The sequence below is a fragment of the Achroia grisella genome, unplaced genomic scaffold, assembly GCF_030625045.1.
Source record: "Achroia grisella isolate CSIRO2021 unplaced genomic scaffold, CSIRO_AGI_Agris_v1 utg918, whole genome shotgun sequence".
Classification (NCBI taxonomy): Eukaryota; Metazoa; Arthropoda; class Insecta; order Lepidoptera; family Pyralidae; genus Achroia; species Achroia grisella.
The window spans coordinates 888121-913862 of NW_026713067.1; the positions used below are offsets into that span (position 1 = coordinate 888121).

Consider the following 25742-nt stretch of genomic DNA (forward strand, 5'->3'; position numbering starts at 1 on the left):
TAAAATACTATAACATATTCTAGTTACAATATAATAAGTAATATATATTTTAAATAATGTAAAAATACAAAGATACTAGGCATAGTCGAATTAAAATATTATAATAGGTATTAAATTTCAATTACTGCTTAAGAAAGAAAACTTCATTTATTGTAAGAAAAACAAGCCTATTGAAACGAAAATTCTGTAACTACTCTTGAAGTACATAATATTATGTTCCCATTGGCAAAGTAAAATATATACAGTTATTCCTTAGCTTAATTGTTTATATTTCTTGATTTTATTTGCAGTATGTATACAATATTTTTTAATATACGAGTATTGACGACTTTTCTAGCTAAACGTATTTGCGTATAACTAAATACATTTTTATTTATTAAACCTTCAGGAATTTCTTCAAATTCAAATTGTTTTATGTGGTTATACAAATGTTAGGTACATATAATAATTTTTCAACAGGCCTATCCCTATAAATGAGAAAAAGAACCCAGGATACAACACACACTGGAATAAAATATATAGGCCAAAAGAGACAGATATTACTTTAGTTTTAAAAAAGAACCTTGAATCGTGTAAGAATTTAAAGAATTTAATGAAATCCAAAATCGTTATTAAAGTTCGTAAAATATGCAAACTGTAGTATTTAATAAGAATTTCTTTAGTTCTGTATTTTCATTCATCTTTTAATTTAATTTTTCTCTCAGATGATTAAGCACCGAAATCGGATAAGCCGTTTCTGATATAAGCGGACACTAATGCGCAATCAAACAAACAAAAATTCTGCAAATTATTGGTTTTAGTCCTTTATGATAAAACATCACAATATTAGGTTTTCTCATATATAGTTAATATACAGACAGCGATCGGTTGCATTTTATTGTATGCATAGATTATTTAATCATATACTAACTTTTCACGTTTATTCATGTCAGCAAAACAATACTCCATTTCGATTTTCATCGTCAACTTCTCGCGTGCAAACTCAAAAAGCAAGGAGTCAAACTTTTCCAATTTTATTAAACTTTTATCTCGCAAGGGTGGTGTCCTAATCGAGAAACTCGTAGAATATTCCTGATTGTATTTAAAAATTATTCAACAACACCTTTCACATGAACCAATGTATAAAAATAAAAAAGTTTTTCAACTGCATGTCCTCATTGTTTAATACATCACTGGAGCTTCGCTAACGAAGAGATAGTTTCTCGTCAGTTTTTTTCGGCTCGAACACCAACAGACTTTACATTAATTAAGATATTTTTAAATTGGATTTGATTTGGTAATGCTTATTTTTTGTGATTGTAAGCATTAGCAAATCAAATGATACAAATGGATAGACTGACAAACGTGTCGAATTTATATGGAATGTTTTAATTATTCATAAAGTGCGAGACCAATTTGCAATAATAAATTGACTCCCTCTGTAGGGTGTACTAAGTACATATTTCGTTTCCGAAAAAAAAACGCAGCAAAAACCACTCAGTACATATCAAAGCAGTTTATAATATTATATCTAAGTACCGACGAACGAAAATTGCGCCGGCGAATTTAAAAAGTATGTAATTTGAATATTAAATTTTAGGACAACGCGCGTGAGCGAGAAAACCAAGCTGGGATTACTAAATGGGCAAGTACACGGCGAGACTAGACAAGCGAAATCGAGGAAAACCATCATACGGATGCTGGGTAAGTGATTTTAAATGACTTTTTTATATTTCAAAATTCCGTACACGAGGGAATCTGGACCCCACAATACTGGGATGAATATGGAAGTGAAATCACATACATTACATACATAACATTAGCCCTTCGGATTCGCAACGCAATCACGAACCCCACATGTTGACAACTGACGACTTTTCCCATGTACTATCAAGGGGCCCACTTGATTGTAAACGAAAAATGTCAGTCAGTTTGTTTTTTATAGGTAACATAAGAAAACTATTTCGTTAGAAACTAGTTATATATACTAAAGTAATATAAACGGTCTATTTAGAAATTTCTAGCAAGTATCATTTACTAAACTAATGTCCTCATAGTTCATATACCGTTTGTCCAAAAATATACTAAAGCTATATTAAAATTATTCATCTGTGTACGACTATATTAAATAATATTATCTTATCTGTGCTAAAACTAATATGACATGAGAAACATATTACTGTCATTTACATTGATATATGAGAGATATATATTTAACATACATAATATTACAAACGATTAACAAACGAATCTTATATATAATATTTACGTTGACAAAAGGCAATTAAACTCGCTCCGCCATCATAACCTCATAAAAGTATAATATTGCTTCGAGAAAAATAAGAAAACAAAACAAGGGAGTGGAGGCGGTCCTCTAAAAGACATAAGTTAATACTCGTTTTGGCGCAAAACAGAGTTCATGTGGCTCTAAATATTTCATTTTAGAACATTGAGCTGCTAATGGGAAAAAATGCACAGTTTTAAAGTATTCCAATAAAACTTTTTATGGAGAAATAAAAGTGATTTAAACGATTTTACTCGTGCTAAAGTGGGGTTTATTTTTTTATTTATGCAGGGTACTCAAGGCTAACAGATTTAGTAATAAATAAAAGTATCGTTATTTTCGAATAACTATTAGAAAATTGGATCAAGAATAACTAAAAAATACTTAAAAAACAAAGCCTAAACGATTTGTATATATATACCTAGATGAAAAAATAATTAGCATTCTGCTATTCTTTATTTTTTATATAAGGAAAGTTTTGTTAATAGAGCATTTAATTTTAGATTTTTTTTGTCTTATTAACCAATAGTATAGATGAAGTCATTAGGCAAAGGCAGCAAGCACTGAGCTTGATAGTGTCATAAATTTTAATTATATATGAATTATGTGTGTTGTGTAATAATTATTGATTTGGGATAAATTTGAGTTATTATTCTCTTAATATATTCAAAAACATAGTCACGACTGTTATCCTAAATGGAGTAGCTAGAGGCAATATTACTTATCAAAGTTATTTCACTGGATATATCTATACGAATCCAACAAGGCAACGGACGAGTTTACCGCTGTTCCGCCGTCTCTCAGAATATTGTGTTGGTTTAAAACCCTATGTTTCCTTCACAGGTGTATCAGTAATAGAAATATAAAATACTAGCAATGTCCGCGGTTTCTTCCGCATGTATAGCCTATATGTTATTCTGATGTATAAGCTATGCTGTAAAGTTTCATAAAAATCCGTTCACTATTTTATCCGTGAAAGGGTAACAAACATCTATCTATCCACCCAGCTCACAACCTTTGGCTGTAAGTCCGAATAGCAAACGTCTGTCCTCGGTCACGACGGTCTCCATTAGGGTATTCAACAAATATACAGAATTATTTATCTACTTCATTGAAATAAAAGATACGTGCATGTAATAAATTATATGTATGGCTGCTGATGTAACTCACACCACTGTGAACACTGGGGACTAAGAAAGAATTATTGAAAGTTTATTTCTTGACAAGATTTACGATACGAATGGAGTTTGCATGTATGTTAGAGATGATAAATGACCATCACCATACACGCTTAGAATAGTCAATCAATAAGGTAATAATCGAATGATATAAAGATATTATTATTGTAAACATGTAAAACATTTATCTGCAAAGAATACGATCTGAGTTTCTTGTCAGTTCTTACCGTCTTGAAAGCATACCGAATTGACGATACATTTAATATATCATAAGAAACTGTGTTAGATCTACATGAATAAAGATATTTTGATTTGGTTTGATTGGATTAGGAACATTATATCGCCTTTAACGATTCGTAGTTTATGATTCAGGAGACATAATTAGGTAGCAGATCCGTATTGCTATTGTTACTAAGACTATTATGTATTCTATAATAATACTCGTTAAAGTATACATATACACTTATATACCAGAGATTTCTAGTAGCGTCGTATTTATTTTTCTTTTATTTTCTTAGGATTTAGTATTAAGAATAAGTACCTAATAAATATAAGTTAGACATTGAGCTACGTAATTATTAGACCTTTTGCAAATGGTACGTACCGAATACAAAGTAACGAATAGTTACAGCAACTATACTGTGGTACTATGTTCGTACTGTGTATTTTTTTGTAATTGCTCAGTGAAAGTATGTAGTTCGCTAGTTAGTGTAGTTACCTTGTTATGGGGGTACCTGATTGTTATAGTTGCTAAGTTGTTATGATTACACAGTAATAAATATTAATAAATATTTTTACTAGTTATGTACTAAAAATACTATACATATATAAAGAGAAAGTACATACATTTAAGGTAAGAAAGTTGTATAAAATGTAACCAGTAACGTAACAATATGTAGCAAAGAGTACCACTTGACTTAGTAACTAGTATATATTAATTACTAAATCACGTAGTACTCAAGTAGTAAAAATTAAAGTTTAAAGTTAAACTAAGTGTAGAGTGTATATACTGCTCGCAAAAACTCAATCGTTATTAAATTAATTGATATTAAACTATCTTAAAAGAAACTTCATCATTTACTTTCTGTTAGTTTGATATGGTATCTGATTTGATATGGACACTCCTTCACTAAGTGATAAAATTATATTTTTCAAATTCGGAGTTGTTGACAAATTTGAATATATCCATTATGCTCCAACCTTTGCCACAACTCGTGAAGAGAATTATTGAAATGCATATTCATGATTTTTATAGTCTATACACTGACAGCCTTACTGTATTACTTCTCTTACTTGTGTAAAAGAATTTACAAAATGTATTATAACACAAGTAAGAGACGTCAATTTTATCGTTGAATATGTTTCTGTAGTATTAAATTTATTAATAAATTGATGGATTCTAAGTTTCTAACTAATATACCTAATAACTTAATATCATTATTGAACCTCAATATAACGATGTGATTACTTATTAATTAAATTTCACTAATCTGCATTCAACCGGTGTAGTAAGTCGTTGTGTATACCAAAGACAAATATATATAAAATCAAAGTCAAAGTCAAAGTAAAAACAGATGATTTTTATTTTTATATTTTTTCATCATTTTTATATCAGCAACATAGCTCACAGTAAAAATATAGAAAACTTAAAAACTAATATTTCACTATGAGCTGAAAGAGCCTCCACTCAGCTGGTACCGCAGCGTGTCACTACAGCGCTATCTGTTTATAGTTCTTTCTTTATTTTATTCAAATAGCAAAAATGCTGGTAACTATCGCTTATATATAAATGCACGTTTTAACGTAACGCTCGTGCGTTGGCATTCCAGAGAAGTATGATGTCGTACTTATCTTGTAATTTCTCTCAACCCAAACACAGCATACAAAACTGCATGGTAGATAAAATAGGAGAAACCCACGCAGTCGATTTTTCCCAAATTCTGTGGTAAGTAAAGTTCTTTATCTATTGCTTATAACAAAAAAAATTATATACCTATTATATAGGACATTTATAAGTACTTACGTATCCAGGTCATTTCCGTAAGACCTTAGAAATGGGTTTTCCCACAGGTGCGACTGAATACATAAAGCTACTGTTATTTTTATAACAACAGGAAGGAAACACAATTAAAACTCTATGTATTCAGGGTACATTTTCGTTTCTTTAGGGATTACTCTGATGTATTAGAGATGCGGAAGGTAACGACGGAAAATTACCTTATTCATTAATAGGATTATGGACATTCTTATATTGGTTATAAAAAATCTTTTTATTATTTTAAACCGTTAAATCATTTTAAATCAAATAAGAAATTAGTACTTCGATTGTATTGTTTTATTTATTCATATAACAATAATATGAACTAAGGACCTGTGAACAGAACGTCCAAATGAAAAGCTAAATGCGGAAAACAGAGTCCAACATATAGGTAATACTAATGTGTTGTATTGTACCTGCAGTATTATTTGTGGATAGCTCTTCATCAATTTTGAAGACACATTAACGAAGATTTTTACTATACTGTTATGTTTATTGGTTATTTAAAAGTAAAATTAGTTAAATGTCAATGAGAGGAATTATGTGGAGCCTCCTCTTGTCCACTCTTTTTTTTAATATACTACGACTGTAGCAAACAAACTCTTTGGAGGACATTAAAATAATATTTCTGTATTTATATTCCTGGCCAAAAAAAGATCAATGTTATACTAAGTTTACCTGATTGGTAGCTTGTGGCATCTTAGCTCCCAAATGGATGAATCAACTTTGATACGGTTTTTAGGCAGATACCGTCATCGAAATGGCTTTATAATTATTAAATGAATGTTCACACTTTCAAGATCAACTTATTAGAGGCTTGACCAAATTATTTCACAACCTTTTAATGTATGGATTTTTCTATAATATTTTTCCATCTACCTTATAAATCTACATATTACTTACATTATACTATACGTAGTAACGTATAGTTAACTACTAAGTTAAAGGGTATTAATAGAAATTTTCTTACCTAATTCCATTTCACTAAGACGCGGTAACCTGAAAAACACACTTTGTAAAATTACATCTGTAAAATCAATCAAGATGTTGGTAATCGATTTCAGTGATTTATCGAGCCCGCATTCGTTGGACAGAACTTCCTCCATTTGTCGCTTGTGTACTTAAAGTACACACGACGTGTTAACGAGTTATACATGTTTTTATACATATAAAAGACGGCAAACAATATATAACGGCTTAAGAATACCAGGAATTTTTACACCTTTTTGATTTTGAATCCAAACTCTTGTATGGAAAGCCCCGAGTGAATTCTTGCATCTGTTCTCGCATCTGAGCAAAAAAAGTTTCAACTATTAAGTACCACCAAGACTGTAATTTGAGAGAAAAATGTAAATTACATATACATATAAGTATACGTAGAGAGTACTAAGCACGATATTTTATTGTAAACAATATTTTCACCTTTCAACCTAAACACAACTTACAAAGCAAGCTTCTTGGTGGCTGAAATAGATACGGCTAAGTTCCTCAGCTGAAGACTTTTAGAAAATCTACCTCGGTATCACGAGTTCATTACGTATTAGTCTGATACTAATTTATGATGGACCTAATTATTTTATAAAATGTACGTAATGACTTATTTGTTCAAACAACTATTGAGGATCTACGTAATTCATAACACAATCCGCCTAATAATAGTTTTCTAACGCAAGATCCTCTCCAGGTTCTGTAAAATGTATGCAATTTTACAATCCATCTGACGATAAGCTCGCTCGATATTACAATTCCTTAGAAAATGGAATAAAACTACAAGAAAAAAAAATTGCATTTTCCGTTCACACTTGTCGAAAGTAAAATAATAGAGTATAATGTAAAAATATGATAATGTATTATATCTAATTATTATATTAAATAGTTATGAAAATCCAATTACATATATAATTTCTTCAATAATATATAATTGATATATACTATTACTAAATTTATGTTGTAAAATTTAAAGTGCTCATGCAAAATAAATCAAATTCTAATGGAATTATAAAGTCGTTAACTGGATCTCAGTATAGTGACTATGCCAATAATTAAATCTTAAAGCGAGAGGTATCGGTAATAAATTTCGTACCCCAAATTGACGCCAAGTCAATATAAGTTTGTCCAACAGTTTCCAATAATCCACTAGCGATTTTGAGTAGGTAAATACGCGTTAACAAAAATTTCTCCATGCTTACACAGGGGAAGTGAATGTCAATTTACGAGACATAAATTGCAAATAACGTAGAAAACTCCTTTCAATATTTCCAATACGCAAAACGTGAACTTTGTAAAAGAGATATTAAATACTTTTAGCGCATATCCAGGTGGCGCTATATTCTATACAGTGTACTCTATGTTTTAGTTAACGTATTAATAATTAAACTTTTACTGACTTATAGCAAAATAGCTGTACCTGCAGTTTCATTAGCATTGTATTTATAGCCTACGTGTTATTCTAAAGTTTAATTGAAATCCATTCAGTAATTCCAGTTAGTAATTTTTCCGTGAAAGAAAAACAAACATCCATCCATCCACCCACATTCACAAACTTCCACGTTTATAATTTTAGTAAAGTTACTCACTAACTTATACAATACTTGTCATAAGGTCAAAGTTATTAAAAATAGAAAAATAAATTAAGAAAGTAGTTAAATGGTTAAATAATTTAAATTAAATGATTAAATAGTTAAATAATTTAAATGGTAAGTTATCTAGTATCTATTACTAGTTATCTAATACCCACAGTACATGCTCTGATTAGTTTGGGACAACTTGGCGCCATGTGAATTGTCCACTGTTATTTATTTATTCAAAACCAAAGCTCGAAGGGAAATAGAGAGAAAACTCGTAGGCGTCAGTTTTAGTTATATAAACAAGTAGTTTAGGAGAGACAATAAACAGGGCGATAGGAATAACATGTGATGAATTTGAAATAGTAGGTGGGACGATAAAGTTTCAGAGTGCAAATCATGGCTTAACAAAAACACAATGAAAGCCACAAATTATGTGAATACGGATAATAATTCAGTGAAGATGACAGGACATAATATATTATCATTGCTTTAAGACGAAATGAAGGAGGAGAGTAAGTTGCTTAACGTCTTAAGGGTTCGTTGTAGACGGTATAATGAAAATGAATTAGTATTGGATGACTTTTTAACGTGTAAAAGTAATGTAGCATAATGTATAATATAGAATACTTAATATTTCACAAAAGTGAATCTGGAATCTCAGTTTTATCTGAAGTATAAAATAATTAGCATAATGGAGCAGCTAAATGACGAAAATATGTTAATATCGCTAAAATACACGAAGGTGATTCCATTTATAGTAAAAACTTTTTTAGTTACATTATTTATACGGTTTAAGACTTATTATTATTTATGCACTTCTTAAAAAATGATAATTTTAAACTATTGTTAGGAGTATCCTCTAAATTTAATTAAATAAAAGAAACTGATAACAAATCGTATAATTAATTTTAACAAAATCAGTAAAAGAATTTATAAAGCAAACACGGTATGATACGGAGATTCGTTCGAGAGCACGTCTGTCGACCAAAAGAGAGCCGCACACCGGGTTTCGCAGCCTTTTATAGACGCGCCGCACGACGGTGGCGCCACCACAGGAAGTTACACCTAACACGGCCTCTCCTGACGGAGCATCGTCCCCGATGCTTTCTGGTCACGGCGCGTCGTCTGGTCCGACTGCTAATCTTATGCGCTCTGTCCAGGCTGAAAGTATTCTCAGGGCTATTGCTCGGAGACGAGTCAACAGTGACTCTTCACAACCTGTGAACCATAAGTTAGTGGTAAGCATTTTATTTTTGGAAGTAGGATCACGTTGCCTCACAAGGACTAATTTAAATCTGATCTAAGCTTGTATACATAGAAGCCACACAAAGCTTTATACGAGAGGTAACCTATAACACACTTTACGCTACACAGAGCCTTACACGAGATGTATCTTATAACACACTCGATGCTGCACAAAGCCTTACACGAGGTGTATCTTATAACACACTCGATGCTGCACAAAGCCTTACACGAGGTGTATCTTATAACACACTCGATGCTGCACAAAGCCTTACACGAGATGTATCTTATAACACACTCGATGCTGCACAAAGCCTTACACGAGGTGTATCTTATAACACACTCGATGCTGCACAAAGCCTTACACGAGGTGTATCTTATAACACACTCGATGCTGCACAAAGCCTTATACGAGGTGTATCCTTTAGCACCCTCGATGCTGCACAAAGCCTTATGCGTGGTGCTACCTAATACACACTCGACGCTGCACAAAGCCTTACACGAGGTGTATCCTATAACACGCTCGATGCTGCACAAAGCCTTATACGAGGTGTATCCTATAGCACCCTCGATGCTGCACAAAGCCTTATATGAGGTGCTTACCTATTACACACTCGACGCTGCACAAAGCCTTACACGAGGTGTATCCTATAACACACTCGATGCTGCACAAAGCCTTACACGAGGTGTTACCTAAATACCTTACGATAAAATTTATCTCAAAAATACAAATTACATTAGAAAAACTCAAATTCCTTTTTGACTCTACTCTATTTTGACTCTGTATAGATTAGAACAATAGAGAAAGCATTTGAGTGTACGAGAATATATTTGTATTCGTTACATTTTATGTACTGCATCATAAGGTATTGAAAGTATAGTGGACCTGGACATTGGGTGGAGAGGAACGTGATATAAAGTATAAGGTAACATGTTTACACATTAAACAAACAATTCCGTGCTCTATAGTATTTCTTTACAAGATGGACCCTACTTTGAAACCGTCAACTAATTTGAACTCGACAACGTTTCCACGTCAATATGGTCAACACGTAGTCTTTAGAAATATAACAATAATCGCGACTTTTTCCTATAGAGATATGTTAATAATTATTTTCTTTAAGATTTATTTTCTTTATATATCGCAAACTATTCAACTGCCCTTGTACAAGTAGTTTCATCATCAGCAGCATATGCTACTACGATTCGTGAGGTTATTAAAAGGATTTCGATGCGTGTGATATGAACTAACCTTTACGATATTCAAACGTCAAATCACGATCCTGTAGGCACATTCACCAGCGCAACTGTAGGCACATTCACCAGCGCACTACCCTAGGCAAGAGATCCTCTTATAATTTTCAGGGCGTTGCAGTTAGTTACTACCCTAAAATGTTTTCCGATGAGATGACGATGTTGCAATGCCTTGACAACAGCAAGTATCTCGAGCTCAGGAGTAGTACCTTGGATCTGCACATATTGTAAAGCTACTGCGTGTATACGTCCGTCTTTTCCTATTTGAATTAGTACCGTAACCTAGTGCACTTGCATCCGTATGGACTTCAGTCCGTAAATGGTCAAAGATAAGCAACGCGGATTGACTAGCCAATATAGAGATGATCTCATCTCTCTAGTTTCTATTCTTTTCCCCGTTAAAATTTCAAGAGGCGATTTGGGTGTATCACGGGATATACCGAATAAGATAGCTGACCAGTATCACTAAATAATATCAACTAAATATTGCACAAACCATGTCAGCTCTCCTTAAATGATATTGTTTGCATTTGATCAGTTCATTTTTATTATACATCGTCTCAACCGACAACATCGTATTCCGCAACAAGCAGCATCGACAGTTTTTGGTATCCAAAACTACTACGGCGTTTATTTTCTCTGTCCGTCATACACATGAACGAGGACTGCTTGTAGAGACTTTCCTACTCTAACACCGCTTTAATCTTATTTACTTAATCAACCAATTGATTGCGTATTTAATATTTAGATTTTAATGATTTAGTACTAATTCGCAGTTTGTATTCACACATTTGAACTTAAAATGTACAGTTACCACAAGTGTTCAAAAAAGCAACAGACTTAGTCTTCCTCGCTCGTTCCTTATACGATAAGATAGTTCACGCGGAAGATTCAAAAATAAGTATTACTTGATGAATGAATGAAATGCTCAAATTGAAATTTGTTTGAACGAAGAATCCATCATTTCTTTTTGGATACGTTCGGCCTGACCTGACTCTTACAAATAGTTCCAGTCTCCTAGGATACACAACCTCAGGAGCGAGGTAATTACACTTAGCGGAAATGAATTGTAAACCTGGATTTTCACACGCATGCTTAATTTATAACTGTAAAATAATTTATATGGTCGATTCGGTAATTAACCGTCGTACCTACATAACGCTACTTCGTTAACAAGTAGTCGAATGTGTATCTCTATACGGTATTGACCATAGCTGTGACTGAGCCACTAAAAAGTATTCAGAATGTTTATTCATTAAGACTACAAATTTTCTTTTTCATCACCACGGAACGGTGTATTTATCAATTGAAGTCGCGCTATCGATTCACTACGCGCTATATTATTTTCAAAAGAGCGGTTTCTAAAAATACGCTAAAAATCGTTATTTCGTATACGCAATGTCTTTTCAATATTAAAAATATCATTACCAATGAGTACCGACGTCTTTAAGATAATCACAAGGTACTAAGAAGTTACTTCTTGTGAGATGTTATGAATTTTGCAGATTAAGTAAGAAAGTAATCAAACCGCATATCCGTTTCGTCTAAACAGCATAATATGTGCACCTTACAACACGAAAACCATCATTTGATTTAAAAGAAGTTGTTGAACTACTATCGTACTAAACATTTGTGGGTATAATCAGACCGCATATCCGTTTCGTCTAAACAGCATAATATGTGCATCTTACAACACAAAAACGATCATTTGATTTAAAAGTTGTTGAACTACTATCGTATTAAACATTTGTGGGTATAATCAGACCGCATATCCGTTTCGTCTAAACAGCATAATATGTGCATCTTACAACACGAAAACGATCATTTTGATTTAAAAGTTGTTGAACCACTATCGTACTAAACATCTGTGGGTACCCGCATATTACGGCGCGATAATTTCGTCGCGATGTGCATTATCACTAGTCCAAGTCACGGCGAAAACTTGCGTTAGCCTAATTCAGATTATTTCTTTGTAAAGTAAGCGTATTCAGTATGACCTATCTTCTCACAAAACGCATATACGATTTTGTCCGTAGGTTATTTTTCAAAAGAACTAAATTTACTTCTATACTACTCGACTATATTGCAACTATAGCACCGTATTTAAGAATCTACTTCTATACTACGTAGTTTGCTATCATATATGACCAAGTATGATCATCACTAGCTCACTCACGTTACTACGCACTTGCTTCACCTTTTAATGACAAAACTGACACCGTCTGTCGGTTCACTGAATGACCACGATCTACTTCATCGCAACTATTCGTCAATGTTGCGCATACTTAAAAGTATGAAATATAAAAATAGAAAGATCTCACCAGATTCATGACATTAAGCGTCGATAAGACGTTTCGTAATGTCTGTTGAGGTAGCAACCGATCGCGCCACCGCACCAGGTGCGCTCGTTGGCGCCGCGTTGGCGGGTCTGGCTGGCGCGCCGACTGTCTGCGCGGGCGGCGATAGCGTGGCGGGGCCGGTGCCGGCGCAGGCACGTCGTCAGCATCTACGTCGGCAGCTATATGCGAACCCCTGTTTCGCTGAGCTACCCGCACGTTGTTCCAGCGACACCAATTGTTGAGACTTGCGTCCATTAACGCTGCTAGTTCACCTATATTTGATAGGTGGAGAACGGAGACGCGTGCTCTCGTAACGATGGGCGTTTTCTACTCGACATGTAATCAATCCTTAGTCAAAAATGTTATTCGCGACCAAAAATGGCCTCGAATCCCACTTCTGATGTTAGGAGTATCCTCTAAATTTAATTAAATAAAAGAAACTGATAACAAATCGTATAATTAATTTTAACAAAATCAGTAAAAGAATTTATAAAGCAAACACGGTATGATACGGAGATTCGTTCGAGAGCACGTCTGTCGACCAAAAGAGAGCCGCACACCGGGTTTCGCAGCCTTTTATAGACGCGCCGCACGACGGTGGCGCCACCACAGGAAGTTACACCTAACACTATATTATAATATTACAAATATCGAAAAAAAAAAGTTTGTTTTTTCATATATCCTTTGAAGTTATCCTATTCATGACAACAAAAACACTTTGTAGGTAAGCGCCGCTGTATATGTAGGTATACAACGTGGAGCAATCCTCAACTTGTTTTCTGTATTTTCAGAGAAAATTGAAGTCGCTTAGTATTGACTGTAATTCTAGTTAGAGTACATGTAGTGTTTTCTTTTATTTTTAACACTTTATTGCACTAACATAGAAGGGAATTGAACAAAATTAAAACATTAAAAATAAAAATAGATACAAAAGACGATCTTACCGCTAATGAAATCTCTTTCAGTCAACCTTTGGAAAGAGAGTATTTACAAAAAAATAGAGTACGTGGCGCATGTGGAAATAAAATTAATCCCAATAAAATTATAATTGTCATACATACACTTATGTAAATAAAACAAATGTCAGCGAATGTACACAGCAAGTTATATACATAGCAGGATCTTATAGTGTTTGAAGTTTATATAAGCATATATGTCTTAAATTACTCCGAACATCAAAAAAGGTCATTTTCAAGATATACGTGAACAGATATGTATATTTATTTGTACCGGTCCGATTTTGCCCATTTCGTATTCTCAAACGATCCCTATACAGATATTTTTTTGTACTTGAAATTCCGTAATGTAGAAATGTCATGAATTCTACGTTAGGCAAATAATATAATACCTATGTATAGTTCTAGAAACGGATGAGAACGTGACAGTTCTCTCCCAGTTCGTTACGTTCGGAATTTCAACGTCAATATTTTTCACGGATCTAAAGAAAATTGGCGTCATTTGCACGATGTGGGGAATGAAGGATATTTATAAATCTCGTAGGTTCCGGTGGGCTGGTGGTATTTTGTAATAGGGATTATAAAGATAGTTGACATTCGGGTACGTACACCTGCCCTACAAGACTGTTGCTTGGCGAATGGCATATTCTGGTGCTGTTTTTATTTTTTACATTCTTTAATTGAACATATCATCATCATTCAACGACCCCGATGGTCTTGCAGTTTTGTGCAACTTCCTTAAACCGGTCACACGTTGCAATCATTGCAAAGAGCAAACATTTGTATTTAGGAATATGACTGTTTGTATTGGTCCGTATCTCTATGTAATCATATTCATATATACATACATAGTAATTTTATAAATTTCAAAATGTGTCTATCTATCCATCTATAACATTTTCGCTACTAACAACTGAACGGATTTTAATGAAATTTCATGGAGATTGTATCAGGTTAGGTTAGAAAATATTAGTACAAAAGTACTTGACATTCATAAATGGCTAAAATGTCCTACGATTTTTTATTTGATTTGATCTTATTTGATCCTGGAAGGGACTAAAATAGTCAAAGAAGTATATGCAGACGAAATCGTCGATTACAGAAACCTATTTATACGCTAGCTGACCCGAGTCCACTTCGTTGAGCGTAAACATGTTAAAATATTTTTACCATAACTATATCTATTAGTTGTCTGATACCTATTATATAAGCAGTGTTTGTTATTAGGGTTACTTATTTATATTAGGACCGTAATACGACGATAATATCTACAGCTCGCCTGAATCCCAAATCCCGTCGCCGAAATACAGGTTTCTTAAACAAAATTGCCGTTACTTCTCATCATTGCTTTTTTACAGACTAACTAACTTTTATATACGTTTTTACATATCGATAACAATAAATATTATAATTAAAACTTCATAATAATTAAATCGTAAATGATTTGTCCAATTATGTAAGTTAATAATTGATCATCATCATCATCATCGATGGTAGATGCCTCCGGAGAATATGCATTTTTATGGATGATAATGGAATTGTACAACTGCCTTTTTTTCGGACTACTTTAATGCTGTTGGCCGCAGCTGGCCTTTACAGTTTCACCGGACGATAGGCATGTAAGCGAGATCGAGAGTTATAATATTAGTGAGGTATTTAATAAATAAACCCAAAAAAGCCAATGAAAACAGTTTCATCATTCTAGCTTAAAAAGTCATGAATTTACATAAAAATTTTGATCCCCTATTTTATTGAACCCCATTAAGGGTAAAATTATTACAAACTATGAATCATCATCTCATCTCATATTTTAGGTTGGTCAATCATCACCAACCTAAAATATAAGTTTCAAGCTTCTAGCTTTAAAAATGACGATTCTTACGTACAACCGTGTTTTTTTAACGTCAGGAAAAAATCTTCGTAAAGGCCCACCGGCTTAGGGGCCAAATGGGGACTGCCGGATTCATATCGGCCAAAAACCTGGCGACTATTCCTCCTCGAACATGTCGCCGTAGCTATAGGATCGCATATGCATTCTCCAAGACTACCCGCACGGTTCCCATTGAAGGGACCTTTCATCTAGGCGTGCAGGGAATAGCCTCTGCACGCCACCGTAATGCCTCCCTTGTGAGCTTCGGATCGCCCTAACAATCCTCCACCCTAGGGTCAAATATGGATTCGATGGCCACGCTGATAGACTCAGGTGTCCATCGAATCCTCCCCTCCCGCCGGTGACCTGCGCTGCGGCCGCGGCCCTGGCCTTGGCAAGCGACACAATTTTGTGCTACCGACTCCATGGTCCGACTTGCGGTAAGCCGCAGCGCAGTACCAGCAACGTGGCGATGGCGCGACACATCTCGCGGTCTTGTGGCCGCCCTGACCACAGCGATAGCACCTATTGCTGCAGTCTTCCCCTGCAGTGCACCGTTGGCCTACGTGCCCCGTGAGCAAGCACCTTACCTTAATCCGACCCGCCTGGATTAGGGTTTAGGCTGCTGCAACCGGGCATCGCACCCAGTTTGAGCCCACGCCGGAGGGAGTGCACCGGACCTCGCCCGCCTGTATGCTTGTATCCGCGCATCCTCCCACTCGCGGCAACGACGTTCTCAGATGTTACTGAGTCGTCCAGGTCACATAGTCTCAGCTCAGCCGATTTCTCCGGCCTGGTGACCCGGACTTTTTCTACTGGCAAGATCACTAACCTTGCGGCTAGTGAGTTCGCTTTGTCGCCGGTATCGGTGCCTGGCACTTCTAGGATGCGACATCCAGTCACACCCAGCCGGAACCGTAGGTCGGAAAACCTCGTATGCATGGCATGTACCCTTTCAACCCCTTATAACCCTTCTATCGCATCCAAAAGTATCCTATGTGCTTTCTCAAGATCTAGACTAATTGTGTACCAAATTTCACTTAAATCTATTCAGTAGTTTTGGCGTGTAAGTGAGACTGACAGACAGACAGACAAATGACTTTCACAGTTATAATATTAGTAAGGTATTTAATAAACTAACTAAATTCAATAAAAAAGTTTCATAGATCTGTCTCCAAAAATGGCGAATTTTAAAATCTTTCATCCCCTATTTTATTTTACATGTAAATTTTTATATTATATAATTTTATACAAATTTTGAATGTCATATTCATTTATATTTAATCAACAGCCTCAAAAATAGAGCTTCTAGAGAGAGGGTAACATTTTTACAAAATTTCACGGCTTATTTATTTATAGTCAATCAACAGCCTCAAAAATCAGTTTCTAGCTTCAAAAATGACAAATTTACATAAAAACTTTCATCCCCTATTTTATTTAACCTCTTAAGGCTAACATTTTTATAAACTTAGATGGCCTATTTATTTATATTTAATCAACAGCCTCAAAAATAAGTTTCAAGCTTCTAGCTTCAAAAATGACGAATTTACATTAAAACTTTCATCCCCTATTTTATTTTACCCCCTTAAGGGTAACATTTTTACAAAATTTCATGGCTTATTTATTTATAGTCAATCAACAGCCTCAAAAATCAGTTTCAAGCTTCTAGCTTCAAAAATGACGAATTTACATAAAAACTTTCATCCCCTATTTATTTTACTCCCTTAAGGTTAACATTGTTACAAAATTTCCAGGCTTATTTATTTATAGTCAATCAACGGCCTCAAAAATCAGCTTCTAGCTTCAAAAATGACAAATTTACATAAAAACTTTCATCCCCTATTTTATTTTACCCCTTAAGGGTAAGATTTTTACAAACTTAGTATGTTATATTTAATCATCATCCTCGAAAATAAATTTCAATCATCTAGCTTCAATAATAACGAATTTACATAAAAAAATTATCCCCTAATTTATTTAACCCCCTTAAGGGTAAATTTTTTAAAAACTTTGTATGTCATATTTATTTATATTTAATAAGCAGCCTCAAAAATAAGTTTCAAGCTTCTACCTTCAAAAATGACGATTCTTCCATACAACCTTTCATCCCGTCTTTCAACCCCTTATAAGGCTTTCGCATTAAAAAGTAGCCTATGTCCTTTCTCAGGGTCTAGACTATCTGTGTACCAAATTTCATTTAAATCGGTTCAGTAGTTTTGGCGTGAAAGCGAGACAGACAGACAGACAGACAGACAGAGTTACTTTCGCATTTATAATATTAGTAAGGAGTAAGGATAATGGAATTGTACAACTGCCTTTTTTTCGGACTACTTTAATGCTGTTGGCCGCAGCTGGCCTTTACAGTTTCACCGGACGATAGGGGTGAGTGTAGATGGCACTCCAAACCTGCGGAAGGACTTATGGAGCAGCTGAAAGCCACCTCCCGCCAGATGGATACGACCTAAGTCTGAGAGCATCGTTAGGTGTTCGAACCTCAGATCAAGCTGTCGTAATTTCGATTCCCGTTTGAGTTGGTCGGGGGATTTTTTTAAATCTGAGAATTCGTTTGATAGGCTCTATACGAGGTGTAAAAATATATAAATTTATGTTTTTCCTAGATATATGATTTGAATTACATTATTGTTACATGTAAATTTTACATTTATTATATATTATTGATAAGAGAGAGAGAGAGGAAACAAAAGAAAAACAAACTAAAAACAAAATAAAACAATTGATCGAAGGGGATACACCTGCGTGTGCAGGTTGGAGAATTATAAGATAAAGATTGAGGTCAGGTTAATTGAGAAATTGTAATAATTAATTTTGTAGGCGTATCGAGGCTGTAACATATACTCCTGTATTTCACTAATGGTAAAAGCATTAGTGAAACACAACCGTACCCCACCGCACTCGACCGCACTATCAACATGCATCAATAATATATTGTACCGCACATTACCTTAATACTATTTAACGTTATACACCATAAACTATATGGAGATGTTATACAGGTCTAGCGCTCTTAAATGCGGTGTACTCAAGTTCGATTCCTTGCTGGGTTCAAACATTTGTATTGATAGGTATGATTGTTTGGATGGGTGTTTTTTATATACATTAATTATAAAAATATATGTATTTATATCAGATGTATAGTATCGATAGCACAAGCTCTGCTTAATTTGTTACACACACCCTACTAACTATGTCATGCTGTGTTGAGTTGATTGGAAGATCTCTTTTAGATATAAGACGTAATATTCTTTATATCCAATAAAGAGAATAATATTTATTTTCAAATTTCCACTTCGCGTTTGTGAATGTGCTTCAGAATTATATACATAAAATAATACACGTAGAATACTCTTCCTTCTAGATTTTGGCTTGGTTATGCCCTTTATTTATCCAGTAATATGCTTATTACTATCAATAAGCTAAAAGTAATGCAAGAAATTTTTATTGCTAAAGTGCTTAAAATGTTACAACATGAATAAATGATTTTTTATTTTGTTATATTAGTAAACTGATGCACTCTATCCCACCACAACTCTACACAAAAATACAGACCTTAAATCGTCTTAAATTTAGGCCATTGTATGTGTAGAACCGAGAATATAATAATCTTAAGATCAAACCAAACCGAATATAACAAACTCAAGATCTTTGCAGGCTTCTCGGAGCGATCTCACTATTTGTGATATTGGTTTACGTATGTTTGAAGGCTATAGAGTTACTCATCACTGAATAACGGGAGCAACTGTTTCTTTGGCTTTAATGCAGCCGCAACAAAGAAAATTCTCTGTAATGTACCTATAAATGTTTCTAAGAGCCTGTTATTATCACTATTATTATTTAATTCTTTTTCTATTTAATCTTCTTAGCCCTTTTTTATAATGATAGCTGGATTGTTTAGTTAGAGTTAATTCCTCATTTTTAATATTCTATATTAATGTGTAATATTATGTTATATGTGATATTAATGGATATGAACGTGAGTAAGTTAGCTTTCTTGATACAAACCCTTTCGATATGTACTTTTACACATTTTCAGCAGTACCTAATTAACGCGGATCGTACCTACTTGTATATCGATACGTTCCATTCTCATAAATCAGATACCGAACGTGGAATGTAATTCGCGCCCTTTTAGCATTAAAATCATGTTCAACTTTGCCAATTTGCAATTCAATTTCAAAATATATCACTCTCGCTGATCATATCCAGTTTGAAATCATATCAATTCCATCGGAGTTCACGATGGAAAAATAATAATGTTGTTCGAAGAGATTTTGGGAACAAATTGATGAAATAATTAAATTAAATATAATTCTTTCAATAAATAAGGAAAATCTTTTCGATTTAGCTTGTATTTTTATGTCTATCTCGACAGTTTTTATTTAAAAAAATGGAATAAAAACAATGTTTTTTACCTAGTAGGTTTTAGAAAAAAAATAGCTGGTAGTCAGAATGAAAGTGGTAACCGTGTCCTGACCTATACAGTAACATTGGTCATGACTAAGAATAGTGAAATTCCCGCGGTATTTTTCCCATTTCCCCGAACTATAGAGTTACGTGCCTTCGAACTTAAGCATAGATTCTAAACGTCAACAGTTGCAGTTATAAATCACTTTGCACATATATTTATTATTAAATGCATAATTTCTATGTATCACTTAAACCCTCATACAGGGAGCTTGTTGCTTAATTGTGAAGTTTTATGACTTGGTCTTTACATTATGACCTTCATTTATCTATGTCCATATATTGGTGGGAAGAGAACCATAAACAATGAAGAGTGTGGTGATCATATTTCTACGTATAATTCTTACTGCGCAAGTCACGTGGTACAAGAATAGATTTCAAGTTGTTTACACTAAGACTAAGAGTGTTTGCTGGTACCTACATTACACGCAGCTTTATTCTTGCTCTATCGTTAGTGATATTAGTAGCTAATGAATATTAGATGATGACGAATCTGCCTAGACGGTTCATGCTTGCTGTGGAATAATAATAATCTTTATTCAAATATATTAATACAATTTTACACATTAAGTCCTAACTTTCGAAATAGACAAACCTGTGCCACGAAAGTTAGTTCTCTCCAATATACTGTACTATAAACGTGAGACAGGTTAATGACAAAGTCAGGCTTTTTTATGGCAAATTACCACGTGGCTGATGGAGTATAAAAATAATAATAATAATTTTTATTTCCACAAAAAAAACATTGTATAAACTATATAAAACAAAACAAATATAGTAGTATATTTTATTGTATGTAATTCGAATAATAAAGAAGCTAATGGGCCATCGGTAGGGAAGTAGTAAGTAAGCGTTACCTCTATATGTGTTATATATATATTTATTCAGATTTCCTTGTCTATACCTAGTATTTTTTATCTACATAACTGTGTATGATAGTTAAATATATGAAATATTCTTCCTTTGAGTATTTATTATTTGAGTTTAAACCAACTTCTGATATCTGCTTTTAAACCCTAAGTTCAATTGTCAACCACAGAATCACTTTGATCATTAAAATTTCGTTGTTTGTGAGTTAGATTCTTAGAAAGTATCTTATATTTCTGTTATCCCTTCTCAAAACTCGTAAGTTACACAAGTTTTGGCAATAATTGGTGGAAATGGATGATTTCAACTGGTTGTTTCTGTAGCTTTAACTTCCTAATAAGTCAATATCTCGTTATAAGTTTTGTTCATAAATCATTTCTTTACGTTGACCTCGCTTACTCTGACCTTTATAAGCATAAAATCTATATATACAGAGAATTATGATTTTAGCAGTTTCGTATGTTTATCATATATCTTCCTTATAGTTTATTTTATAGGTAATGGAATAATGATTTCGCTTGCGCTAATGATAAACGTAGTAGCGTTGAATGATTAAAGAATGGTAGAATATTTACATTAAATTAAACTTGGGTTAACTGGAAGACATTTATTTAAAGATAAGCCCGCTCTTGCTCACATTTTTGTATAATTATCTTTATTTGTTGTGTTACATGCAACAAAAAAGTATATTTATTTGAACAATTTATGTATATATCTTAATATTAATTTCAATATCAGTCCTATATATGTTAGTCTATAAGTTATTTATCTATACTATCGTCCATTAGTAGTCTGAAATAAATAAATAGATAAAATAAAAATTACTCAATTTGTACAAATTTGACTACGTACTTTTACTATACTTACCTTTCTCATATTCCCGCAACACCTAACAAGCTGTGTTCCAGGCTGAACGATAAGGTTCTAAACTGAATAACAGAACATTTCATCTTTCCTTCATTGTACGGATCTTTTTTCGGAAGATGGTTTACTTTTGACAGGGACAATATTCAAATGCGATGAGCCGGTAAAAACGGTATGGAAAGGGTCGAATGCAAATTACTTCCACATGAACAGTTATGCCTTAATGGAGAATCTAGATAAATGACTAAATGATTACGACAACTAAACTTTAGCGGTCTTATAACAAAAAATCTATTAAAACTCGGACGAAACGTGGTCTAAATGGTCGAGGTTTAAACCATTCCTAATGTTAATACTTGGAATACACCTTCCTAACCTTTAACTTTAACTTTAACCTAACCACCTAACATTATTATGAATCCAGATCTAACAGAAGACTACTTAGTACCACAGGTAAATCGTTCATTATTTATTCCCCACATATAATATACAGAAATCAGTCACTCATGTCTGTCAGCCTACAATTGCAAGAAGTTTGTAGATTTTTATTTTGTTACAGAGAAGTATCGCTTGGGCTTGCTTTGTAGTATATTATTTCATTATATAGTTACCAATAAACAATAAAATAAATTACTTTTAGCAATAATAAAAATATCTTTGGAAAATCCGCAACACCACTTAGTCTTACGTTAAGCAGAGCTTGTGTTATGGGAGACCACTGATACATGCTACTTTTTTGTAAATGCATACAAAACACATACGAAACACCCAGACCGATACAAACAAGCATTACTCATGAATACAAATGTTTGTACCATTCGAGGAAACGAACACGCGATCTGAAATAAGGCGGTGTGCTAAACCCCTAGACCACCGAAGCAGTTTATAATGTAAATCTTATATATAAACTTAATATAAGAAATTTTTTAGTTCTTTTAAAGATACATACCCTAATTTGGAAAGGGAGACCGTGTAAAAAGTCGTCTAAGTGGATTACTATGTCTATGCTACTGCAGTTGCAAGCACCTTTAAATTCTTAGTATGGGTAAGATTATTTAAATTCTTAGTATGGGCAAGATGTATATATAATATGTTATATACTTTGTCTTCAAAACAATCAAGTGGAAGTAATATCCGTAGTGCTATTGAGCCTCTGATCTTCATTTTCATTTTTCGGGGCGGGAATAAACTATAAAAAGTGGTATACGAGTAAGTAGGTATTATAGTATATAAATAAAATTGTAAGTATCCATTTGTAATTTCAAATTAACAGCGTTGCACTAAATGCATATTTAAGTATATACGATACTTACATTAAAAAAATATATTAAAAGTTTTTGACTGTCTGTTTGTTAATCTCTGAAATGTTTAGACCGATTATGACGAGACTAACACTCACAGATAGCTAATGTTACAACGAGTAACTTAGGCAACGTTTAGTTCAGAAATCGTTGTATTATTAAAATAAATCGTTGTATTATTAAAATAAATTAAACTGCTATAAAGCAGTTTAATTTATTTTAATAAAAATAAGTTAAATTTCACATGTACGCAGTCGCGGCTACCGACTAGTTCATATTATACTATAATCAAAATCCTATAAATATGTATAATTTATTCAAGCCATTAGACGTATGTGTTAATTCCGAACTATATTAGTTCCAGAAATAGAGAAAGGCCAGTAAACTCACTTTGTGTTAAAGGCCTTACCGCAGACACAGAATAAATTAGAGTCATTTAATGTCCACAACATTTGTATGCTAAGTGTTAGGGGGATTAAAATTGTCCCATATTTGCTGTTATACTTGACAAACAAACTGATGGCCCACTTGATGAAAAATTTTCATCGTTACAATACTAAACATGAACAAATGATTTTGTAAACAATAAAAATACGTGCTGAATCCTCTGGACCCGTATGACGTAGTAAACCAGCAGAGCACACCAAACAATGTTTTATATAAACACGTGATAACTCTTATCAAGCATTGAGAGGCAGGTCTGTATAACAAAGGATTAGCTGTCAAATTTTACCATCTGCGTCTATATTTCAATTGACAGTTATTGATTAACATTAGGCAATGCGTACTCCAGTTTCATTGTCCCCGGGGCTAAAAAGGAATTATTCAAATGATTGTTTTCTTGATTAATCAAACAGAGTCCCCTAGAGATTTAGCGATCTTGTTACATCGTCTCAAAGGAGCGGAAAACACAAGTAATATTTATTAAATTACACTCTTCTTTTTTTTCAGTAATCTGACATTTTTCCGTCAGCCTTTTTGTTGGAATAATTGCGGATTCTGCAGCCGGCAATTATTTTAATATTAATTGTAACTATGCACAGAACTTATGCCTAAACATATTTGAATAAGTAATGAATTTTATTAAATCATTTTAAAGATGTAGCGTTATATTTGCACAAGAAAATACCGTTGAATTGAGAGTTCTTTTTGCAGACGTTTTACAAGAAATACGTAATAAAGGAACTAATATAGACATAAGAAAATGTACACACAGTCGCTTAGTTTGGACTTGTCAATACTAATATTATAAAGAGGAAAAGCGGATTTGTTATATTGAAATAAATTGCGAAAATTGCATCAATTTGAGAAATTATTTCAGTGTTTGAACGGTTCGTTATTTCTGAGTCACATCCATTTCTACACTATATTCTGGTTTATGGTGGTACTTTATTCTCCTTAATTGAATTAAAAAATAATTTATATTTCTTTAAACCTGTACAAGCTCATTTAAAAAGAATAAGAGCAGAGTTTCTTATCAGTGACATGTCATAAGAGTCTGTAATATACCTATATGAATAAAGATATTTCAATTTAGTTTTTTTTACTATATATAAGAATGAGTCTAATGAAGGCAGACAAAAGGTGCTGTATAAAATGTGTTGCTATATATAATATGCATTAATTCGTTGATTTTCTTCCAACAGCGGCAGTAGTGATTGCGTTTTTCGTGTGTTGGGCGCCTTTCCACGTCCAACGCCTGTTCTTCATATATGGAGAACATCTCCCACAATTCCATGTGATCAATGAACACCTATTCAACGTGGCTGGTGCTTTGTACTACGTGTCTGCGACTGTGAACCCTATACTGTACAATGTAATGAGTGGACGGTGAGTACCTTTTATTTAATTAACTTGAAGTTTGACGGCCTCGGTGGTCTAGTGGTTTAGCACACCGCCTTACTTCCGATGGTCGCGGCATCGATTCTTCGCACGGCACGAACATTAGTATTAATGAGTGTGATTGTTTGTATCGGTCTGGGTGTTTTCTATATATAATATATGTATTTACGAAAAATATATATTTATGTACTTTTATCAGTTATTTAGTACCCACAAACACACAACTTTAGCTAGAATAACTTGGGTCTAGATGGCGCTGTGTGAATTGTCTAGAGATTTATTATTATTATTAATGGCAAACAGATTGACAGCTCACCGTAACCGTCGCCTATATATATTAAGAGCACTGTGTACATAATGTACATCAAGTTATCATGTGACACCTGTAATATTATACTTGCATTGGCCTACCGGACCTAGATCTTACGCCTCCATCTTTCAAAGAGGATTATAAACGCGAAGTTTGTGAGTATGGGTGAATGGCTATTGGTTACTCTTTCACACAAAAACGGAACTGATTTTAAATTAAACTTAAAAGTAATATAGCTTATACATCAGAATAACACATATGCTATGAATGTCAGGCGTGTAAAACCGCGGACACAAGTAGTATGGTATAATTTTATGGCCTTATTTGACCCTTCAACCGAAACATACAATTACAAAGCAAACAGTTTAC

General features: G+C 33.6%; 1 protein-coding gene across 1 annotated transcript in view; it reads left to right on the plus strand.

Annotated features, from left to right (window-relative positions):
- Positions 1 to 25742, plus strand: part of LOC131853902 (neuropeptides capa receptor-like) — a 74200-nt gene that overhangs the window by 40926 nt on the left and 7532 nt on the right. The window contains exons 5-6 of the mRNA XM_059204984.1: positions 1580 to 1683; positions 24868 to 25051. Of these exons, the coding sequence (XP_059060967.1) occupies positions 1580 to 1683; positions 24868 to 25051 (288 nt within the window). The remainder of the gene's footprint in view (positions 1 to 1579; positions 1684 to 24867; positions 25052 to 25742) is intronic.